Source organism: Antechinus flavipes, chromosome 4, assembly GCF_016432865.1.
Source record: "Antechinus flavipes isolate AdamAnt ecotype Samford, QLD, Australia chromosome 4, AdamAnt_v2, whole genome shotgun sequence".
NCBI classification, from domain to species: Eukaryota; Metazoa; Chordata; class Mammalia; order Dasyuromorphia; family Dasyuridae; genus Antechinus; species Antechinus flavipes.
In genome coordinates this window covers 481466460-481486525 of record NC_067401.1, presented here as the reverse complement: position 1 = coordinate 481486525, position 20066 = coordinate 481466460, and the positions used below count along the sequence as shown (strand labels likewise).

The 20066-nt window shown below is 48.8% G+C and overlaps 1 protein-coding gene across 1 annotated transcript; it reads left to right on the top strand.

Annotated features, from left to right (window-relative positions):
* The first annotated feature begins 6560 nt into the window (after positions 1 to 6560).
* TMEM125 (transmembrane protein 125) lies at positions 6561 to 17311 on the top strand. Its single transcript, XM_051999974.1, has 3 exons — positions 6561 to 6731; positions 14011 to 14109; positions 14301 to 17311. The coding sequence occupies exon 3, from the start codon at positions 14455 to 14457 to the stop codon at positions 15130 to 15132; it is 678 nt and encodes a 225-aa protein (XP_051855934.1). The 5' UTR covers positions 6561 to 6731; positions 14011 to 14109; positions 14301 to 14454; the 3' UTR covers positions 15133 to 17311.
* The last annotated feature ends 2755 nt before the right edge of the window (positions 17312 to 20066 follow it).

The window sequence follows — 20066 nt, the reverse complement described above, 5'->3', positions numbered from 1 at the left end:
GCCATTGACGGTTCAGTTGCGGGGCCAGGGGCCAGAGGGCGGCAGAGTGGGGCTGCAGGACCTTGCCCACCCTCCTTGCCCCCTGCAGAGATGGGCACCATCTGCTTCCCCGCTTCCCCTCCTGGTCTGGCCGCTGGCAAATTCAGGCAAGCAAGGAAAGGAGACAGATGGAGAAAGTGACCAGTTTCCTCCCGTTCCCAGGAACTCAATGATGCCGGCCTCCTCAGCCAGGGCTGGGCTCCCGTGAGGCTCCGGCCCTCCTGGGCTTTGCGGCGGAGCCCCAGAGCTCTCCCTCTTCCCCTCCTGGATTCCCTCCAACCGCCCCAGCCCCCACCATTCCCCCTTCCGCCGAAATTCCCAGCCTATGCTCGCTCTGAGGACCGGAGCCCTTTCCACCCCAACCCTCTGTATTCAAAATCCCACCCTCATGCTTCGCGGGGCAGAACTGAAGTGTCCTCTCAGACTCCGCCCCCCCCCCCCCCCCCCCCAATGAGGCTCTCCATCCTGGCTTCCCGACCAGGGTGATTGACTGGAGCCCTCCCTCAGCCCACACTGTCTCCCTTCCCAGGGAGAGTCCAGCCCACATCCTCCACCTGAAATGCTTTCCTATGAGATTCAGCTCAAGTTCCACCTTTAAGAGGCCTCTCCGGCCCCCCCCCACTCCCCTCTCAGCACCTTGTCCCCTCCCATTGGCCTTGTCTGCACCTTGTTTGTGCGGGGTGGCTCACATATTGCCCCCCCCCCATTAGACTGTGAGTTCAGAAGGCAGGAACTGGTTTCTCTCTCTTTTTTTGTCTGTCTTGTGTCTCCGGTATTTTGCGCAGGGCCTGCTTCGTGGTAAATGCCCGTTGCTTGGTGATGACCACCCTGGCCACCCTGCCTAGGCCAGCCCCTCCCGATCCCCTGTACCCCTGCCGGTGGGGGGGTCCCCGCTACAACTACAGACTTGTGGTCATTGTCTACTCTGAGCCCCAGAGTTAGGTACGACAAACACCACAGCTCCATATGAGGAAGAGGTTAATTGTTAGAGGTCCCACGGGGGGGATTGCTGCTGTGGGACAGTGATCTCCCTGTCACTGGGGGGTCTTTCAGGAGAATCGGGATGGCTGAGTGCTCAGAATCCCTCAGAGAAGTAGCAACTGCAGCAAGGTCACTCCTCTAGTAATGGATGGGAAGGGACCAAGACGGAAGCCGGGTGTCCTGATCCTGGGTCACCTCTAGATCACACCCCATACAGCAGTCCGGGCAGAGGCAGGATCACAGAATCTTGGGTGTAAAAAGGCCCTTGGAGACATGGAGTCCAAACCACCTCCAAATACCAACCCCTCTATCACCTCTGACCAATGTGGTAGGCCCCTCCTGGTGCAGTAGCACTTGCCCTGCACTGGAGGCCAGAATCTCTGCTCTGCCGCTGACTGCCCACCACTTGGATCTGCCTGGGCTTCCATTGTGACACAGGATTAGGGAAAGGGGGAGAGGGTCTCAATGGTCCCTCCCCATGTCATCCTGCTTCTGCTGGAAAACCATCATCTCCCTAGGCAGCTTTTTAAATTTTCATTGAAGCTTTTCATTTTCAAAATATGTGCTAGGATCATTTTTCACCATCGACCTTGAAAAACTCTGTTCCTATTCCCCCTTTTCCCTCCACCCTCTCTCCTAGATGGCAGGTAGTCCAATGCATGTTAAACATGGAAAAAAAATATGTAAATGCAATATAGGCATACATATACAATTAGCTTGCTGCACAGGAAAAAATGATCAAAAAGGAAGAAAAATAAAATTCAAGCAAATAGAAGTAAAAATGATAGATTGAAATTCACGCTCAGTTCCCATGGTTCTTTCTCTCTGGTGTAGATGACTGTCATCATCATAAAATCATTGGAACTGGCCTAAATCATCTCATTGTTGAGAAGAGCCGCGTCCATCAGAGTTGATTGTCACATGATCTTGTTTAGGCAGCTCATTCTTAAGGGTGGCTTTCACTGGCAGAAAGACACGCACTAAAATTTGCCTCTTTACAACTTTTGCAACAAGGATTTTGTATTTAGCAGGTGCCAACTTTGTGTTGGAGCACAAAGAATCCCTGTCCCCAAGGAGCTTACATTCTCCTTGGGAAAAGAGGGTGCAACCTGTACGATAAGCACAGGACAATGCCAGGGAGAAGCGACCACTGCTGGGGACTTCAGGCACTTAAGTGAGGGGGCACCGGGCAAAGCCACCAGCCTCACTTTCTCCTCCAGAAACACCTGGGGCCGGTGGCCAGATGGAGATGGGGAGGACTGGAGATGGCTCCTGGAAATGAGGGGAGGGAAAGGTGTCGCTGTCCAGCAGGTCGGGTGCTGCTGAGGTGCACACAGCAGGACGTGGCCACCCCCAGCATCTGGGGCAGACTGAGGCTCTCCCCATGCTGCTGCTCCCACCTCTCGCTCTCTGTAGCACTGAGTATTCCCTTCAAGCCCTGGATCAGAAGGAGGGGGCAGATTTCCTTTTCTCAGTCACTCCCAGACGGTCCCTTTTCGCTTATAAGCTACAACATCAACAATAGCAATAGCATTCAATAGCATATGTAAGCTTTTCAAGCACTTTATTTGATTGTCAAAATATCCCCTCGAAGTAGAGGTAGAGCCCCTAGAGTTTGCTTTTTAATACAAGTAAAACAAGTCATCAAACGTTAAGACTTGCCCAACATCACAAGGCTAAGAAACTTCTGAGATTGGTTTTCAACTCATCTTCCTAACTCCGAGTCCAAGTCTACACAGCCACTGTGGCACACAACTGACTCCAGAATGCTCCCCGCCCCACCCACACAAGCTAACCTTTGTTTCCGTCTCCTCTCCCAATCCCTGCCAGTTCATCTTTTATCATATTCTTTATTTTGTTGGTTTTTCAAGTCTTCTTCCTCACTCTGTACCTCTCTGCCCATTCCCTTCACTTCTGTCTGCCTATTTAACTTTCCCCTGTCAGCATCCCTTGAATCCCTCAGTCCCTGATCCTCCTGCCAAGCTCAGGCCTTAATTACTCCCACTTACCATCTTCTCCTACCACACACTCCTAGAGAAAGCCATGTGACCTTGATGACTGACTTGATGATGTGGGATAGATAAAAAAATTGAATCTCAGCTGAGCTCTCACCACTACCCAGAAGCCTTTCCTTCTCCCATGATTGACTTTTTTCCTTATCAATAGTATTTTATTTTATATTTAGAAGAATTTCACATTTAACCTATATCAGGTTATTTGCTATTTTGGGAAGGACAGAGAGAGAACAATTTGGAACACAAGCTTTTGCAAAAGGTGAATGTTGAAAACTATCTTTGCATGTATTTGGAAAAAATAAATACTATTAAGAAAATGTTAAAAATGCTAAGAATAGTATTTTATTTTTTCCAAACACATGCAAAGATAGTTTTCAACATTCATTTTTGTAAGACAATGTTCCACGTTATGGAATATTATTGTTCTGTAAGGAACGACCAGCAGGATGAATACAGAGAGGACTGGCGAGACTTACATGAACTAATGCTGAGTGAAATGAGCAGAACCAGGAGATCATTATATACCTCGACAACAATACTGTTTGAGGATGTATTCTGATGGAAGTGGACCTCTTTGATAAAGAGAGCCTTAATTGATCAAAGATGGACAGAAGCAGCTACACCCAGAGAAAGAACACTGGAAATGAATATAAACTGCTTGCATTTTTGTTTTTCTTCCCGGGTTATTTATACCTTCTGAATTCAATTCTCCCTGTGCAACAAGAGAACTGTTCGATTCTGCACACATATATTGTATCTAGGATATACTGTAACCCATTCAACATGTAAAGGACTGCTTGCCATCTGGGGGAAGGGGTGGAGGGAGGAAGGGGAAAAATCGGAACAGAAGTGAATGCAAGGGATAATGCTGTAAAAAATTACCCTGGCATGCGTTCTATCAATAAAAAATTATTTAAAAATTAAAAAAAAATTAGATAATTTAGATTTTCCATTGGCCCAATCAGGCCTTTCTTCCAGTCAGAAGCATTCTGAAGTTTTTCCAATGACAGCTTTTGCCATCAATAAATGAACTATTCCTGTAAAAAAAAAAAAAAAAAAGACTTAATGTTCCAATTGAGGGAATGCCCATCAACTGGGGAATGGCTAAATAAATTGTGGCATGTGATTGTCATGGAATATCATTGTTCTGTAGAAAATGATGAGCAGGATGCTCTCAGAAAAAACCCAGAAAGTCCTCCATGAACTAAAGGAAAGTGAAATGTGCTGTATACAAAATAATAGCAATGTTCTGAGATGACTAACTATAAATGACTTTGCTATTCCCAGCAATTACAATGATTCACAACTTTGAAGAACTTATGATGAAAAATCCTATCCATACCCAGAGAAGAAATTGTGTCTGAATCCAGATTGAAGCACATTCTCTCTCTCTCTCTCTCTGTCTTTCTCTTTGTCTGTCTCTCTCTCTCTTTGTCTCTCTCTCTCTCTCTCTTTCTCTCTCTCTCTCTCTCTCTCTCTCTCTATCTCTCTATCTCTCTATTTTTCTTGGGAGGGATTTTTGTTAGGGTGGGAGATCTATGGTTTTTTTACATGACTTATGAAAATATTTTGTATAACTTCACATGTGATTTCTTAATGGGGTTGGGATAAGGTAGAAAATCTGGAACTCAAAAATTTTAAAAATGTAAAAATATTGTTTTAAATGTAACTGGGGAAAAATATTAAGAAAACAAATTTAAATGAAATGTTCCAGTCTTTTGCTCCCTCCTTACCTTCCCCCCAGACAATAATCTGATATAGGTTATGTACATATACACTCTTTTAAACATATTTCCACATTTGTCATGTTGTGCAAGAAAAAATCAGTACAAAAGCAAAAAACCACCAAAAATGAAAAGCAAACTAAAAAAGATAAAAATACTATGCTTTGAGTCACATTCAGTCTCCATAGTTTTACAGAGAAAGATTGTCCCTTTCATCCAAACTCCTAGGAAGCTTTGCCTAGCCTCCATTTCCTTCCCTCAAACTCATTTCTCACGTTCCTCCAATTGAGCTTCCAGCTCTACCACTGCATGGGAGGACTCACTTCTGGGTCACCACGAGCTCAACCACCCCAATCAACAGCATTTCTTCAGTCACCATTCTGTTTGACCTTCAGCTTTTCAGATGGCTGTCTATACTCCTCTCATTCCCTCAACTTCCATGATGTTGCTCTTCCTGGTTCTTTACCCTACAAGTTTGTCTTTTTTCCTAGCTCATCCTCTGCCTTGCTGTACTCTTTCACTTGGCGTCTCCTTCACCCACGAGCTCTCTGAGATGCCCCCAGATCTATATTCCCGGCCCTCTTCTCTTTGGAGCTCTAGGCTCACACTTTCTACTGGACATCTACATTATGATTAGACTGTAAGCTCCTTGAGGTCAGGGAATGTGTTTTTGCCTTTCTTTATATCCCTAGAGCTTAGGATAGTATCTGAACCTAAAGTCTTCCTCACACACCTGTCAGCTCAGCTAATTTGGCCCTGCTTGTTCCCTGGACACGATTCCTTCATGGACAGATCGACACTGTGCTTTTGCCTGCCCTGGCCCCCTCGTGTCTGGCTTCTTTGAATCCCTGCCTCGTCTCGGGGGCTCCCACCTAAATCTCCGGGGAAGGATTTGTCTGGGTACAAGTTGCATCCATGCAGGCAAAGACTGTTTTCGGGCTCAAACAAAGGCTCAATGGATGGAAGTGAATGGACAGAAACCTCAAAGCTTGGCAGAATTCAAACCTTTCTCTTCCAACAGGATCTTTCGGCCCAGAGCGAAATCCCAAACCAAACCATTGCACTGGGCGCCCCATGAGACCTGAGATGCTCCCCAACAGTCAGATTTAAACGGCCCAAAGGGACACAGCCCAGAGAAGAGCAGGGGCCTGATGGGGGATCTGGGGGCTCATGCTGGAAGCCAGGAGGTCTGGCTCAAAGGCACTAGAGCAGGGGAGGAATGCGGGTAAGCAGTGAGAGGCCTGGGGTGGGCATTTGAGGACGGTTAGAACACCTGGGAGGGACGGAACAGGGGTACATTGTTCGGGGGCTGTTAGAGAGCCACAGGGATATCCGGAGGTCTCTGCAGGGTGAGTGAGTGTGGGGATTGGGTAGAGGCTTGTGATGGGGGCAGTTAAAACACTGGGGCTGTACTGGGAGGGCCCTGCTGGCTCAGGGGGGCATTAGACTGGGGACAGTTAGAGAGCCGCAGGTCCCTGCAGTCAGTGTGTGGGGAGTTAGAGAGAGGCTGTGTGATGAGGGCAGTGAAGGGCTGTTTCCAAGGCTCCGTGGGCATGGGGCCTCAGGAGGAGCAGGTGGCCAGGCAGCATTCCTTCTGCTCCACTTGCATCCTGTACCACCTGTACCACATCCTCCTCCTCCTCCTTCTCCCCCCCCCCCCCACCTCCTCCTTCCAGGGCAGGTTGGCCCTGACTAGGAGGGATCCAGTTTCCAGTAAGCCCTACCCAGCCGGGGAATGTCCCTGCCCAGGTCCTACTGGGAGGGCAGGAGGCGGGCAGGCAGAGCAGCTGCAGCCAATCCCGGGCAAGGCCCAGGGACAGGAAGGGCTAACCTGCTGCTTGCCCTGCCTCCTTCCCAGCTCACCTGGGGCCGGCAAACAGGTAATCTCCCGGCTGAATTTTCCTCCAGGTTTTGGCTCCCTTCTTCTCCGCTGCCGTCCTTAGATCCCATGGATCCGCACCTCTGCCCGCAGGTCAGTTCTCAGCCTGTGTCCCCTTGGGCTCCCAGACCTGGGGCGGGGGGAGGCAAGCAGGAAGCCAGCCTACGCCCTGCCCCCACCTCTGCCCTGAGTTGGCCCTGTTGGGCCCGCCAAATAACGAAGTCAGCGGCTGCCCTGCGCTGGCCACCTTCCAGGCCCCGGAGGGGTGACGTGTGTGGGCTGCCTAGGGACAAAAGGTCTGAGGTGGGCCTCTAAAGGACGCACCTCCCCGGCCCCAGCACCCAAGGGCTCAGTCCTGGGGCTCCGGCCACCCCTTCTCAGATGAAGGGCCCCTCCAGTCTGGGACAGCTGTCACTGTGGAGTTTTTTTCTGACATTTAACCTCATCTAGCCTCCTGGAGCACTCCCCCAAGATTCAATTCTGCCCGCTTCCCTCCTCCCCTGGGGACTCCTCCATGTTCCTAAAGACGGCACTCGTGTCCCCCCCAAACCTTCTCCAGCCTAAACACTCCCAGGTCTTTCTACCCAGCCTCTGCCAGGGCTCCAAGCCCGTCCCCATTCAGCGGCCATCCCTTGGACAGCAAGTCAGTCAGTACTCGTTGATTTAGCACCTACTATATACAGGGAGCTGTGCGAAGGGCCGGAGATGCAAAGAAAGGAAGAGACGGCTGCGGCTTCACAGACCCCCCTGTTTAATGGCACTCTTGGCTTATCCAGGCCCCGCCTAAGTCACGCCACCCTGACCTGAGCATGGGGTCTGAGGAGGGAGAAATGGTGGGATCTGCTCCCTCTTCAACCACCCAAGCAACAAAGATTCCCTCCCAGACGATCCAAAACCATCCCTTAATAAGCAAGTCCAGATTTCTGCCAAGGACCCAAAGGAGGAGGGTACAGAACTGGAGCACTTCCCACTTTCCCATGGCCCCCCCGCCCTGTTGCCATGAGACACGTCAGGCCAGGAGTCTTGGCCACTTAGTGGCCACTTAGGCTTTCTCTTCCTCTTACTGCAGACAGGGCTCCCTTCCTTACTCACCAATCAACAAGCATTTATTAGGCGCCAACCAGACTCCATTCTCTAGCAGCCTATCAGGTGAACAGCTTGTGCGGCTTTGCGCAAAGTCTAAGACAGCAAAGTAGAGAGTAATTGTGTCAGGCAAGACGGGAGACCCGGACTGGGAGCTCGGGAAAGGCTTCCCCCGGGAGCCCGTCTGGATTTGTCCTGGGAGAGCCATTCCCACGTGGGGGAAAGGGCCGGTTCATAAGCACAGATACTGGAGACGGAGGAACAGCGAGGGAGCCGGCATGGTCTGGGGTCTGCGATGTCGTCCGTGCGGCTTTAAATGCCAAACATCGTGTTGTGTATGTTTGATTGATGACTGGGGGGCTACAAGCAGCAACAAGCAAAAAGGGGATTGTCCAACCCCCCGCCCCCACCTCCCCCAGGGAGGGGATGCTCTCGTCTACTCTGCCCCGGACAGCCAGATCTCATTATTAGGCCTCTGCCCTCCTCGCCTTCCGCCCCCACCAGGTTCCTGGCTCTCAGAGGCAAATAGAACAGGACTGAAGTCTCCCTCCCTCCCGGGCCTTTGGGGACAATTCGCACCTTCCTTACCAAGTCAGTCTGTCTGTCTCTCAATCCTGGGTCTCCTGTAAACTGGCTGAGCGTGCTCTCTCTGCTTTTATCCAAATCACTGATTAAAACCACAGCGCGGGGCCAAGCAGAGAGCCCTGGCGTGGTCCGCTGGAGATCGCTGCCTTGGTCAATGGGCCCGTTAACAATTCCCTTCTCTTTGAACCTGGCCGGCCAACAAAGTCCATGTCCATCTGACTGCGTTATCAGTTAATCCGTATCTCTCCATCTTCCCCACAAGGGTAGCAGAGGACAACATCTATTCTAACATGCTTAACTTAGAGTGGATTGCCGGCCATCTAGGGGAGGAGAGGAGAGGAAGGAGAGGAAACACAAGGTTTTGCAGGGATCAATATTGACAATTTTTCCATGCAAATGTTTTGAAAATAAAAAGCTTTAATTAAAAAAAAAAAAAAGAATAGCATCTGACATTTCATCAAAAGCTTTGCTAATAACTGAATCAATTGCAGAGCAGTCCCTTCTACTAGTACTGAAGTTACCGGGTCAGAGAAGGCAAGGAGATGAGTGTGGCCCAATGATTTTTTAAATTCAAGTCAAGCTCACTGGCCTATAGTTTGCAGACTGCTCGCTTTTTCTTTTCTTGAAAAGCAGGACATTTCCATATCCTCTGATCTAGCAATTTTACTAAACCTTCATTCAAAAGAGGAAAAAGACTCAGAGGCACAAAAAAATTATAACCTAAAGAACTGGAAGCTAAAGGGGACACCCATCTCTCATAGTGTGACGATGTCATGAGGTATAATTTGGCCTTAAGAAATGATGAAACGGGGGCAGCTGGGTGGTGCAGTGGGAGGAGCATCAGCCTTGAAGTCAGGAGGGCTTGACTTAGACCTCAGACACTTAACACTTCCTGGCTGTGTGACCCTGGGCAAGTCACTTAAACCCAATCGCCTCAGAAAAAGAGAGAGAGAGAGAGAGAGAGAGAGAGAGAGAGAGAGAGACAGAGAGAGAGAGACAGAGAGAGAGAGAGAGAGAGAGAGAGAGAGAGAGAGAGAGAGAGAGATGACCAAATGGACAATTTCAGAAGAAACTGAAGACTTTTATAAACTCATGCAGAGTAAAGTTATCAGAAGTAGGAGGATAATTTATGCAACAAAAGCAGTCCTATAAGGAAGAAGTTTGGTTTCGCTTAAATGACTTTAGGATTCTAATCAGCATAATGATAAACCATTATGCCGGAGGACCGAAGCTGATACATGCTACCGCGTCATGAGGTGATGCACTCAAAATGAGACTCACGTGTTAGGACATGACCAATGTAGAGACTTGTTTTGCTGAACCGTGCATTTTTGTTCTGATTGGGTTTTTTTCTTTGTTCATTTGTGGAGAAGGGAAGTGGGAAGGACGAATAATAATTGCGTATAAAATTTTTAAAAGAGCAGAACATTTACCTGTTTCCAATCTTGTCACCTCCATTCCATTTCCCATGATTTTTCAAAGATAACTGACAGTGGCTTAAACGTCCCCTCTTCCAGCTCTTTGGGGATCCAAGGATGTAGCTCTGAACCTAACTTTCATCCAGCGTAGCTGAGAGTTCTCTCACTATCTCCTTAATTATCTCAGGCATCAATTATATTTGTTCTTTCCCATCCAGTATATGTGAAGTTAACGAGAGAGGAACCAAAATGACCCTGAGGTCATGAGCCGGGGAACGGGGAAGATGGTGGGAAATTTTCCAACAGAAAAGAGAATTTCATTGGAAGAAAATTCCAGAAAGATCACTAAAGAGATGGCTGCACAAATTGGGCCACACTCATCTCTGTCCTTTTTCCGACACGGCTACTGCAATACTAGATGAAGGGAGGGCTGTGGAGTTTATTTACATGTTAGCAAAGTTTTTAATAAAATGTCACATAATATTCTTGTGGAGAAGATGGAGAGTTTTGGGCTAGATCCCAGCTTGTGAAACTGTAGGTCACGACTCCATCTGGGATCTTATAACTGAATATGGGGATCACAAAATTATGACATTATCAGCAAATGGTTGAATTTATACCTATTTTATATACCCATAAACCCAGGATCACATAAGAATTTCTCAGGGGGGAAAAGGGGCTGAGTGAAAAAACTTTAAGAAGCCCTGGACAAAATGATAGAACAATCAAATGGATACAGACCTTGTTGGTTGACAAGGGTTAAAGACTAAATCATTGTTAATGGCTCCGTGTTACCATGGCGTGAGGTCTCCAGTGGACTGTCTCCATTACAAGAACCATGGCAGGGGCAATGATGAGTTCTGGTTTGGGACATATTGAATTTGATGAGTATATGGGACATCCAGTTCAAGATGTTGAAAATGGCCAGTCAGTGACAAGGAACTGATGCTCGGAAGAGCCTAGGGCCAGATATCTAGATCTGGGGTCTACTTCCTAGAGATGATTATTGGTAATCGTCCAGAAAAGTGTAGCGAGAAGCAAGGGCTCTATTCAGAGCTTTGGGGGACATCCCCAGGGAAGGAGTGTGATGTAAATAAGATCCGGCTAAGGAGACCGAGGAATGGTCAGTCTGGTTGAAAGCAAGCAAGGAGAGGGCAGGGTTCCAAGAATCCAGATAGGAGAGGAAAAGGTTATCATGTGTCAAAGGCTGCAGAGAGGACAAGAAGGATGAAGATTGAGAAAAGGCCACTCAGTTTGTCGATTAAGAAAAACCACAGGGGCAGTGGATAGAACTCTGGCCCTAAAGTCACAAGCTCCTGAGTTCAAATCTGGCCTCAGTCACTTAGTGCTTATTAATGTGTGACTCTGGCCAAGTCACTTAATCCAAAATGCCTTGCTGCTCCTTCCATCCCTTACTGGTAATTCTGGAGAGAGCAATTTTGGTTGAATGTTGAGATTGTAAGCCAGGTTGGAAAAGTCTGAGAAACGAGTAGAGGAAAGGAAGTAACAAGTATAGACAGCTTTTTCTGAGATTTTGTGAAGGGAAGAAGAAATATAGCTTGAGGGAATGGTAGGGTCAAATATGTTTTTGATTTTTTTTCTAATTTAAGGGAGAGATAAATATGTAGGAAGCAAAGAAATAGCCGAGAGACATGGGAGATTGAAGATTAGATTGAATGGAACAGGATTAATTATGCTTGTAGAGGGGTCTGCCTTGACAAAGAGAAAAGTTGCTTCTTTTTTTTATGTTACAACTTGCTCAACCATTCCCCAATCGACGAGTATCCCCTCAGTTTCCAATTTTTTGCCACCACAAAATAATTTTGTACATATGGGTCCTTTTCTCTCTCCTTAGTATCTCTGGGATACAGACCTAGCATTGATATTGCTAGGTCAAAAGATATGCATAGTTTTATATTCAAAAAGGACCATTTCTCAGATACTGGAGTGAAGGAAGAGCTGGTAAGGAGAATATGTCAGGGAGGTGGAAGATGAGGAAAGAGGAAGAAGATACCTTAAGGTGAATGGTCTCCATTTTCTCAATAAAGAGATGAAGTACCGTTTTCAGTTGAGAAGTGGAAAGCTGGAAGAGAGAAGAGAAAGTCAGAAACAGCCATTGTGGAGAGAGGACAAAGCAAAGAACACAGCAAGAATCAAAGGACACAGTTAAGATTAGCTAACAAATTTATAGTGGACTCAATCATTACAGTCGGATGACTTCTTTATATCTCGTGGAAACTGAAAGAACAAGGCACGTGAGGATAGAGAGCTGTATGAAGGTGAACCAGGCAGCTCCAAGATCAAGACTGGAGGAGAGGAAAGGGAAGCAATAGCAAGGGAGATGCCTAGGGAAGGGAGGCCAGAGTGAGCAGACGGGATGTCAAAGTCATTCACCACAGGAGAAATGGAATGCTGGGAGGTTAGGATCATATAGAGGCTTTCCAGATTTTGTGAGCACTTGTGGGGGACAGTAAGATGGAAGAGGTAATTATCCCCGGGTTTGTATAGGGTAGAGGCCTGGAGGTAGGGTAGAGAATCATGGTAACTGATGAGATTGGGGAACTGGGAAGTGAAGGCATTGGTAATTTTTATTTATTTATTTGAAAAATCCCCCCATCCATTACATTCAAAACAAAAAAATTTACGTTTTTTTCTAAAAATTTTGAGGTCTAGGTTCTCTCCCTTATCCTCATCCACAATTAAGAAGCCACTTGTGACGTTATGCAAAACATTTACATGAAAGTTAAGTTGTGGGAAAAAAACCATAGATCCCCTACCCTAATGAAAATAAAAATGAGAGAAAGGGGTGGGGGAAGGAGGGAGAGAGAGAGGGAGGAAGGGCAGGAAGAAGGGGGAGAGGGAGAGGAGAGAGAGAGAGAGAGAGAGAGAGAGAGAGAGAGAGAGAGAGAGAGAGGGAGAGGGAGAGAGAGAGAGAGGAGAGAGAGAGAGAGAGAGAGAGAGAGAGAGAGAGAAGAGGAGAGAGAGAGAGAGAGAAAGAGAGAGAGAGACAAAGAGAGAGAACGAGAGAGGGAGAGGGAGGGAGAGAGAGGGAAAGGGAGAGAGACAGAGACAGAGACAGAAATGGGAGAGGGAGGGAGACAGAGACACAGAGAGAATATGCTTTTCAGTCTATATTCAGATACAATCAGTTCCTTCTCTGGGTATGGAGAGGATTTTTCATTAAAAGTCCTTCAGAGTAGTCACGGATGATCACACTATGGAAAATAAAACTGATCATCGTAGAACATTGCTATTACTTTGTATACTGTACACTTCACTTTGCTTGAGATCGAGGAGGTTTGTTTTTTTCCTGAGAGCATCCTGCTCATCATTTCCCATAGAATAATAATATTTCCTCATAAATACACGCCTCAGCTTATTGAGCCATTCCCCAAATGTGCATATTGACGTCTCCTGGTATAATGGTAGAGGGCAGGGGGGTCGGGAACCAAATTCCTCATGCAAGAGGAGAATGTGATTTGGGGCTGCTAGATACATAGTAGGGTATGGAGTGAGTGGCAGTTCTGGCTGGCATGAACCTCAGTGGAGGGGCGGTTTCTGAATCATGGCGACAGAAGTGAGGCTCTGGAAGCGGCCGTGGGCAAAGACAATTTCGGTTTCCCCACCAACGTGGAAAGGGTGAGAAAAGATGCAGCCGGTGCTAGAGCGGGTGGCCAGCGAGGCCGTGTCTTGGTGAGGAACAAGATCTCGGTGAATGACAGAAAAGAAGAAGTTGTTCTCAAAGTGTGGTTGGGGGTCCCTGGAAATCCTCAAACCCTTTCAACGTCTATGAAATCAAAACCCTTTTTGTAATAATGGCAAGATTTTCATGTTGAATATAACAAACAGCAATAGCTGTAACTCACATAGATAAAAGCCCTCGGGGTGGGGATATCAGATTTTTACGAGTGTACAGAGAGACCCCAAAGTTTGCGAACCCCGGGTTAGAGGAAGGAGCCTGACACGAAGCCAGGTTTGTCCGTGTATCGGTGCTTCCCTCCCAGGGCAGGGCCTCTCAGGGGTTTGGGCGCCTGCTCCGTCCCTTACTGATCCGAAGCTGTAACCCCCCTGGGGGGGCACAAGGGGCCCAGGCGAGCGCCTGCCATTAGCCAGGATGGTGACGCTCAGGGCCGGGCCCTTCCTTTGGGAGAGGGAGCGCCGGGAGCAGCTCCAGGTTCCGGCTCCTTGGGTGCTGAAGGGTTACACGCAGCCCCACGGAGCTGGTGGTGACAAGAGGCAGCTGAGGTCATGGGAGTGGCCTGAGGCTCAATGGGCCTTTGTTCCAGGCGCTGCTGGGGACACCGCTGGGAGCCTAGCTTTGGAGCTGTCCAGAGAGGAGCCCGCCAGCTTACCATGAAGCAGCCAGAACGCCGGAATCTCCGAAGGTGGGAAGGGGCTCCCGGAGGAGGGAGGGGAAGGGGGCAGGGGCGTTGTTGGGGGAGGGGGCCTCCAAGGGCCACAGGGAGGGGCTGGCGAGCAGAGGGGCAGAGAGCTTCCCAGGAGCGAGAATCTGGGGGACGTGGGCACCTCTCAGGAGCCTCCGGCCCGGATCTCACCTACGTCTCTGTCTTCCTAGGGGACGATGGCTCTGCTACAGACTGCGCAGGGACTCAAGCCTCAGGGCCTAGGCCCGCTGTGGACAGCCATGAGCTAAGGCCCTGCACCCCCCAAGTCTCCCTGGACTCTCCGGTCCTTTCTAGCTCCGAGGCGGCCGCGGCTGCGGGGGGCACATGGCCCAGCTGGAAGCGGCCCCCGGCCTGCCCCTGCCCGGGAGCGTGGCGGGGGCCCCGGACGCGCTGGAGGAGTATGTGGAGCTGTGGTGGTCGCAGGAGCCCCGGCGCGCGGCCCTGTGCTTCTCTGTGGCCGTGGGGCTGGTGGCCGGCTGCGGGGCCGGCGGCGTGGCCCTGCTCTACTCCACCAGCAGCCGCTCCGGCGAGTGGCGGCTGGCCATGGGCACCGTGCTCTGCTTGCTGGCCCTGATGGTGCTGGTGAAGCAGCTCCTGGGCTCGGCCGTGCAGGACATGAACTGCATCCGGCAGCCCCAGCACGTGGCCCTGCTGCGCAGCGGGGGAGGAACAGACAGCCTCGTGGTGCTGGTCAGCGGCCTGGTGCTGCTGGTCAGCGGCCTAGTGCTGGTCAGCCTGGCGGCCTCCCCCACCGCCAGCCCGGGCCCCAGCCCCAGCCCGGCCCGGCCCCTGGCCGCCATGCTGACTGCGGGCATCGTCCTGGGCGTCGTGGGGGCCCTCCTGCTGCTGGGAGTGCTGCTGTACCAGGCGGGCATCGGAGGCCGCTGTCTCCTGCCCACCGCAGCCGCGGGCTCGGGGCGGGGCCGAGGACTGAGGGGAAGCAGCATCTTCAGCATCTCCGGACGGCTGCCCACCACCCCCAGCGTCGCCAACCTCCTCTGACCGAGCCCCGGCAGTGGCCGAAACCCCTTTGACTTTCACTGTGGCCGGCCTCTGCCCTCTGCACTTCCCTCCCTGGCGAGCTGAGCCAAGAACCACCTTCCAGCTGCCACTCACTTGTCTCTGCCCTCCAGCCTCCACCACCCGCCGCCGTCCTTCTCCGACCTCCAGTGACCACCTCCACACCCGAACTGCCACCTCTAGGATCCTCCTTCGGCCCCTCCCCTGTGCTCCCACCTTCTGTCATCACTAACAGGTCGGGCTTCGCGTGGTTTTGGCGACTGTGGTCCTGCTCGGACATGGCTGTTATTTGGGATCAGAACCCCCTGTCTGGCTGGCTCCATCCTCCTTGGCCATCACTAAATCCTCCTCCTTCCTCCGGTCCCCTCGAAGCAGCCAGGCAGAAACCCTCCACGCCAAAAGAGATATTTGTAAAGCATTCAGCAGAGTACCTGGCACAGAATAAGTGCTTAATAAATGCTTGTTAACCCCCCCCCCCCAGAGCTCAGAGACCCCTCCCCATGGCCCCCATCCCAGCTCAAGGATTTCCTTTCTCCTTCCCAGCCCAGCTCAGGGATCCTTCTCCTAGGACCCTTTAACCCCTCTCACCTTGGATCAGGTTCCTAGTAAAGGTGCTGGCCAGCACCATGCAGTGTAGCCCACCAGTGAAGGACACCCCTGCACTTTAAATCGGACCCAGATCTGGCCCTGGGGGGCTCAGGAGGGCACCAGGCGGATTTGTAAAGCTAATAGCCGGGTCCTCTGGGACCGAGCAGCATCATATAAATTAATGCCATGAAAACGTTTCCCATGCTTGAAGACGTGGATAGCTTTCCCTTCTGCGGGAGAGACTCCACCTCTGACACAAACGGTGTGACTTCAGTGCCTCCGGGTCTTTATCTCTCAGGTGTCTGTCCCACTCATCCCACAGGATTATGAAATTGTGAAGATCAAAGGAGGCGACGAGTAGGTATCCAGCAGCATCATCCACAGATGTAGGACTTAGTGCGTGGCAGGCTAAGCATCCTCTGGTTCTCCATCCAAGCCTGGGCAGAGACGGGCCTGGCTGGCTCCCCTGCAGGGGCTTAGCAAAGCCCCTCCTGACCTACCACCCAGAGCTGACCGCAGAGCTCAGTCACGGGTCTCACCAAGGTGCCCCAGTTAGGTCCATAGATGCTAATATTGATGGCACACCTATGGAGTAGCAAAGAATTGTAAAGTCGATTCCCATCTACTGGACAATGGCTAAACAAATTAGGGCACATGAACATAATGGAATCTCGCTGGACTGTAAGAAATTATGAGCATGAAGAATTCAAAGATGCATGGGAAACCACGTAGGGATTTCTCTAGATTATTTTGCTTGGGGATCTCATTCGCTCTCACCGTCTCAATCTATATAGATGCTTCTCATATCTCTTTGTATAACCCTAACTTTTCTTTTCACCTCCAGTCTCACATTTCCCCAATTCCCAGGTTCAAGACCTCAATGTAATCCTTGACTCTTCTCCTTGCCCATAAGTCTGTTGCCCAGTCCTGTCATTTCTGCCTTTGCGACATCTCTCTGCGCTGTCACCATTCTGGTGCAAGCCCTTGTCGCCTCATCCCTAGACTATTGTAATGGCTGTAGGTGGGTCTCCCTGACTCATCCCCCCAGTGTTAATACTTTCTCCAGTCCATTGTCAAAGTTATCTTCCTAAAGCATAGTTCTGACCCCCATCACTCCCTAAACTAGTGGCTTCCTATCACCCTCAAGAAATCCCTTCATAACCATTCTCCTTCCTATCCTTCCAGTCTCCCAAAGCCTCATTTTCCTACACAAATCCTTTGCTCCAGGTACACTGGCCTCCTTGCTGTGGCTTAACTACAACATTCTTATCTCCTTACTTCGGTGGTTTTCACTGTCTCCCACTCCTGAAATGCTCGTCCTCTGCATCTCCATCTCCTGGTTTCCCCCATTTCCATCAACTCCCAAATAAAATCCTGCCTTCCACAATACTAGAATCTTTCCTCTGTGGATGACCAGCAGTTTATCCTATCTGTATCTCCTTTGCACAGATGTTTGCGTTTTGTCTCTTCCTTTAGACTGTAAGCCCCTTGAGGGCAGGGACTGTTTTTGTTGTTTTGTATCCCCTGTTCTTAGAATATAACCGATATTTAATAAATGCACATTTTAACTGACTGACTGATGGAATCAGAACCAGGAAATAATATATGCAGTGCCTACAACAATATAAATGAAAAGAACAATCGCAATAGAAATTTAGAAAAGTGAGAGGTTGCAATTCATGACTGGTTGGTCCTGTAGAAGAAATGCAAAAACACAACTGATGCTTGTCTGTGCATAAATCGGGGTGATGAGTATGGGACACTGCGTGACTCAGTATGCTCAGTCACTTTTACTAAACAATTTTTTGACCTTTATTCTTTGTTACTTGAGATTGTACTCTGGGGAGAGAAGGGAGAAGGGCTGGATTTGCGAATGAAGGTGATAAAAGATCAATAAAATCAAATAATTAATTTAGAAGGAAATAGGACAATAAGTGTAGTTGTAGTCAACTGGGCGTTGACTTGTTGCTGCTCAGGGTGATGATTACCTGAATAAACACAGTAATCATCCAGTCTCTTTGCTACAGGCTTTTTTCATCTCTCCAGAGGTCAACTCCAGTCTGCAGCACGGGGATCTTAGGTATCATTAGCTGCAATAATTAACTCTCTAGTTGGCTCTGCCCCCTTCTCAGCCTGAGCTAAGTAAAAATCTGTCCCTTGTGGGTTACTGCCACCACCTCAATCTCCAACCATGTATTTATTGGCTGAGATCAAAGTTCTTGTAAATGGTGAACATTTTAGTAGCTGTCTCAAGTAAAATGGGAGTATGAATGAGCAGTTAAAGGAACAACCTCCCACTTCAGGCCCTTGTGGCTATGAAGGGTGCCCCACCCCCCGCCTTCCGTCAGTTGGAGGAGAAATAAAGGTTAGTGCTTTTCCAGGACAACATTCAGGGAAACGGGGTGGGCAGGTGATGGGGACTGGATTGCGTAGCCACCCCAGGTCTGGTCTGCTTCCCTCTCCTGTCCCCTGCCCCTGATTCCCCATCTCCAGGCAGGCTCCCCCACTGCAAAAACGAGGGATCCATTCTACTCTGCCTGTCCCATTTCTGGGTTCCCACATGTTCTCTTCATCTGGACCATGGGGTTTCATGGGGGAAGAACACATCTTTCAAAGCCAAGAGAAGCTCCGAGATGGGGGAGCTCTATATGATGACTCAGTCTCCATGGCAATGTTCCTGGAGAAGGGAGGAGGATGACAGAAGAAACTGGGGGTTTGGTGGACCAGACAGGAGGCAGCTGAACAAAAACAGAGGCAGGCTGGATAAAGGCAGAGACTTTGGGACTAAGCAGGTGAAGGGCCCTCTGCCCCAGTCAGACCCCATCAGGAGAACTGTGCTCAGCCCTGAGCAGCTCTCATTACGAAGTATCCAGAGGGGAACCAGAATGGTGGGAATCTTTCAGATTTTCTGTCTGGGAATTGGTTCAAGGAACTGAGGCTGTGCAGCCTGAGAATACTAGGAGAACCAGGTTGTCTTCCCATATTTGAAGAGCTCTGCTGAAGAGGAATCAACCTCCCAGGAAGCAAATCCAGTCACAATTAGGTCACGTTTTTGGAGGTCAGTTTAAGTTTGATGTCAGGAAAAACTTTCTAAAAATTGGAGTTATCCAAAAATAAAGGGTCTGTCTTGAATGGCATCTTTCTAATTGAGGGTAGCATAATAATTAAAAATAATTACTTCGAGAGTATATGTACATATATATGTATGTGCGTGTGTATATATAAATGAACACATAATATATTATATAATTATATTATATAATGTAATTATATAATAATAATAATTATTATTATATATGATAATATATAAATATATACACATAGCTATTTACTTTTTCTTTTTTCTTTTTATTTTTTTGGTTGAGGCAATTGGGGTTAAGCGACTTGCCCAAGGTCGCACAAATGGGAAGTGTTAAGTGTCTAAGATCAGATTTGAACTCAGGTCCTCCTGACTTCAGGGCTGGGGCTCTATCCACTGTGCCACCTAGCTGCCCTATACATAGCTATTTAAGATTTACAAAACCAAATATTCTCCTCACAAAAGCCCTGAGGAATAAGAAGCTATTATTATCTCCAATTTATAGATGAGGAAACTAAGGCTGAGAAAGAGATTTAGTGACTTGGCCAAGATTATAGAGCTACTGAGGGACTGAGACGAATTTGAACTCAGATCTTTCTGCTCCAAGGCTGGTGATGCTCTGTCTGCTACACCACTTAGCTATGTGACAAAGAAGCCAGGAAATCCCTGGTTTCAGATCCTTCCCTGGCACTTAGCAGACATATGATCATGAGCAATCCACTAGACCTTTTTCTGCCTCAGTTTCCTCATTAGTAAAGAAAGGAGAATAATCTTTGCTTGCCAACCTAAAAGTATGGTATATTGAAGACTTATTATAAACTAGAGGCCTTTGAGTGAAAGCTGAATAGAATCCAATCCAATAAGTGTTTATTAATGGAACCCCTGAATCAAAGCCCATTGAGACGGGATTCTCCTTATTGATGGAGGTGGATTCCCTAACCTGTGTGAGAGCAGGTGGGAAGTTGTCCAGAGGAAAAAGCTTCGGGTCTCAGACAGTCCCCCTCTGGGATTCTCTAAGCAAGAGTCTTCTCTGGGGATCCAACTAGTTGACTTCCAGCTTCAGGTTGCTGAAGGAAAAGACTCAGAAGACCAAGAGGATCCAGTGGTCTCCATCATGTCCCTATTCCCAATTTGCTCACTAGAGGTTCCAGAGGAGCTTTTTCTGAGTGAGATCTAGACCCCTTTCCCTTGGTTGAACTGAACTAACTTAGTCTAACTCAAAGCAGAACATCTTCTTTCTATATTGTCT